General features: G+C 52.9%; 1 protein-coding gene across 1 annotated transcript; it reads right to left on the bottom strand.

The window, feature by feature from the left end:
- Window positions 1–800: 800 nt before the first annotated feature.
- On the bottom strand, window positions 801–2,164 carry LOC124651252 (bisdemethoxycurcumin synthase-like). The gene is made up of 2 exons (XM_047190368.1): window positions 1,963–2,164; window positions 801–1,807 (listed from the first exon to the last, which is right to left on the bottom strand). The coding sequence occupies exons 1-2, from the start codon at window positions 2,153–2,155 to the stop codon at window positions 801–803; spliced, it is 1,200 nt and encodes a 399-aa protein (XP_047046324.1). The 5' UTR covers window positions 2,156–2,164.
- Window positions 2,165–2,388: the final 224 nt, after the last annotated feature.

Raw genomic sequence — 2,388 nt, 5'->3', positions numbered from 1 at the left:
GCAAGGTGATTGCATCTGATACATAATTGTACTTATGATGCGGATGAGTCATCCATGGATGTACGGTAACCGATGTGCTCCCGCTTTCGAGAGGGCGTGAATTCTTTCCTGCTTGTGGCCGAGGCCAACAAGTCGAAGCAAGGTTTTATGTGTTGTCCATGTCTGAAATGTAAGAATGAGAAGGATTACTCTTGCTCAAGAGACATTAAGAGCCACCTGCTTCGGTTTGGATTCATGTCCAGCTATAATGTTTGGACCAAACACGGAGAAGAAGGGGTTATGATGGAAGACGGCGATGAAGAAGAAGATAACGATGACCAGTACCGATCTATGTTCTCTGAATGCGATGATACCGCAATGGACGATAATGAAGAAGAAGGAGGTGAAGAACAGGCAGCAGATGATCCTGTTGATGATGATCTTCGTCGGGCCATTTCTGATGCAAGAAGAGACTGTGGCACGGATAAGGAGAGGTTGCAGTTCGACAAGATATTAGAGGACCACCACAAATTGTTGTACACAGGTTGTGAAGATGGACAGAGAAAGCTGGGTAGCATATTGGAATTGCTGAAATGAAAGGCAGAGGTCGGTGTAACTGACTCGGGATTTGAAAAATTGATGATAATATTAAAGAAGTTGTTTCCAAGAAATAACGAATTGCCCGTCAGTACATAGGAGACGAACAAGAGGCAGCTCAGTCACCAGATGGTAGATAAACACACAAAGCACGAGTAATTGCACTTTATTACTGATTTGTTTCCTCATGATTGTATATGAAAGAGGCAGCTCTACGTAAAAGCTTAAACAAGTGCCAACTTTTGTTTGAGGCTGGTGGTCGCATGCAGCACCATAGTCTCAATAGTGAACCCGGTTCCAAGTCCCACCATCACACCCCAAACTCCCTCCTCCCCGTCCTCCTCCATTCGCCGCCGCTGCTCATCGAGCACGAAAATGACCGTGGCGCTAAGCATATTCCCGTAGTCCCTCAGCACGGTCCGACTGGCGGCCAACTTCCCCGGCTCCAACCGGAGAGCCCCGTCGATGTGGTCTAAGATTGCACTGATGCCGGGGTGCACTGCCCAGAAGAGATGGTTCCATTCGGCGTCAACTCCAAGCCGCTCGAGCTCAGCGGACAAGCACTGCTCGATGTTTTGTGCCGCTATCGGCACGAGCTCCCGCATCAAGAGGTGGTACTTGAGGCCGCCTTCCGTGAGCTGCATGGTGACCGCATGGTCCGTGTCCGGAATCGTGGTCTGTGAGGCGGATACCATGTCGAAGAGCGGGCGCTCCAAGGGGCGCACGGCGTCAGCGCCGACGATGACCGCGCCCGCGCCATCCCCGAACGATGCCTGGCTGATGAGGGTGTGGGGGTAGTTGTCCTCTGGCCCTCCGAAGGCGACGATGCTGAGCTCGACGCACGCCACCAGGACGCGCGCGCCACGGTTGTTCTCGGCCAAGTCCTTGGCGAGGCGCAGCGATCCAGAGCCGGTGCCGCATCCGTTGAGCTGGAGCATGGTGCGAGCGACGGATGGACGGAGGCCGAGGAGGGAGGCCAGGTGAATGTCGGCACCGGGGGTGCGCGCGCACGAGTTGGTGCTGAGGATGAGGTGGGTGATGTCGGTGGCTGGACGGCCCCACTTGGCTATGGCCTTGGCGGCGGCTGACGCTGCGAGCTCAGGAGCAGCTGCGGCCGCGATCTCCAGACGGTCCTGGAGAGACGGACGTCCGCCGTCGAAGAAATGAGGGTGGGCATCCAGCAGCTCCGATTTGTGGTGAAAGAAACGTTTCTCCGTGCCTGTCTTCTGACCTGCATGATTGATTAGGGAGGATACACACCGGCAATTTGATCCAATCAGATGCTTGATAGACACATACTACAGTATATATATGCTGGCTGGACAAGATTAAACTAGTAGGTTTGTTTCAGATCAACATATATTTGAATGTATGATTTCGACTTACACATTGTTGTTAGTTTGTGCTTGAGATCCGTGAGGTGCTCGCTTTTGGTGACGCGGAAGTAGTAGTCCGGGTAATCCTCCTGGAGCACGCAGTTGGGCGGGTTTGCTGTGCCGATGGCGAGCACGGCCGCAGGCCCGTCCGCACGCTGCAAACGGCGGATCTCGGAGAGGGTGGCATGGGTACTGCTTGCCATGCTTCCAATCACGACCTAGGCAAGAAAGAAAACACCGCCAAGTGCACTACAAGAGAATAGAGAGAAGAAAGCTGCTCTTGTTTGCTATGCGAGATGTGATGTCTTGTATTTATATAGGGACGAGAGCAGAGCATAGCATCTCCTTTTCTCTCATAAGATGCCGCTCTACATGTACCATCACATGTATCCACCAGCCATAAGCCCACAGGTAGCTGCCGAGTACGTACTTGGTA

Source organism: Lolium rigidum, chromosome 1 (assembly GCF_022539505.1).
Source record: "Lolium rigidum isolate FL_2022 chromosome 1, APGP_CSIRO_Lrig_0.1, whole genome shotgun sequence".
NCBI lineage: Eukaryota > Viridiplantae > Streptophyta > Magnoliopsida > Poales > Poaceae > Lolium > Lolium rigidum.
The sequence above is the reverse complement of the archived record's forward strand: the minus strand, read 5'-3'. Positions and strand labels throughout refer to the sequence as shown.

Coding starts and splice junctions, on each gene's coding strand:
- LOC124651252 (XM_047190368.1), bottom strand. CDS start 2,155: ATGGCAAGCAGTACCCATGCCACCCTCTCCGAGATCCGCCGTTTGCAG. Junction 1,808..1,962: donor GCACAAACTAACAACAATGT/GTAAGTCGAAAT, acceptor TCAATCATGCAG/GTCAGAAGACAGGCACGGAG.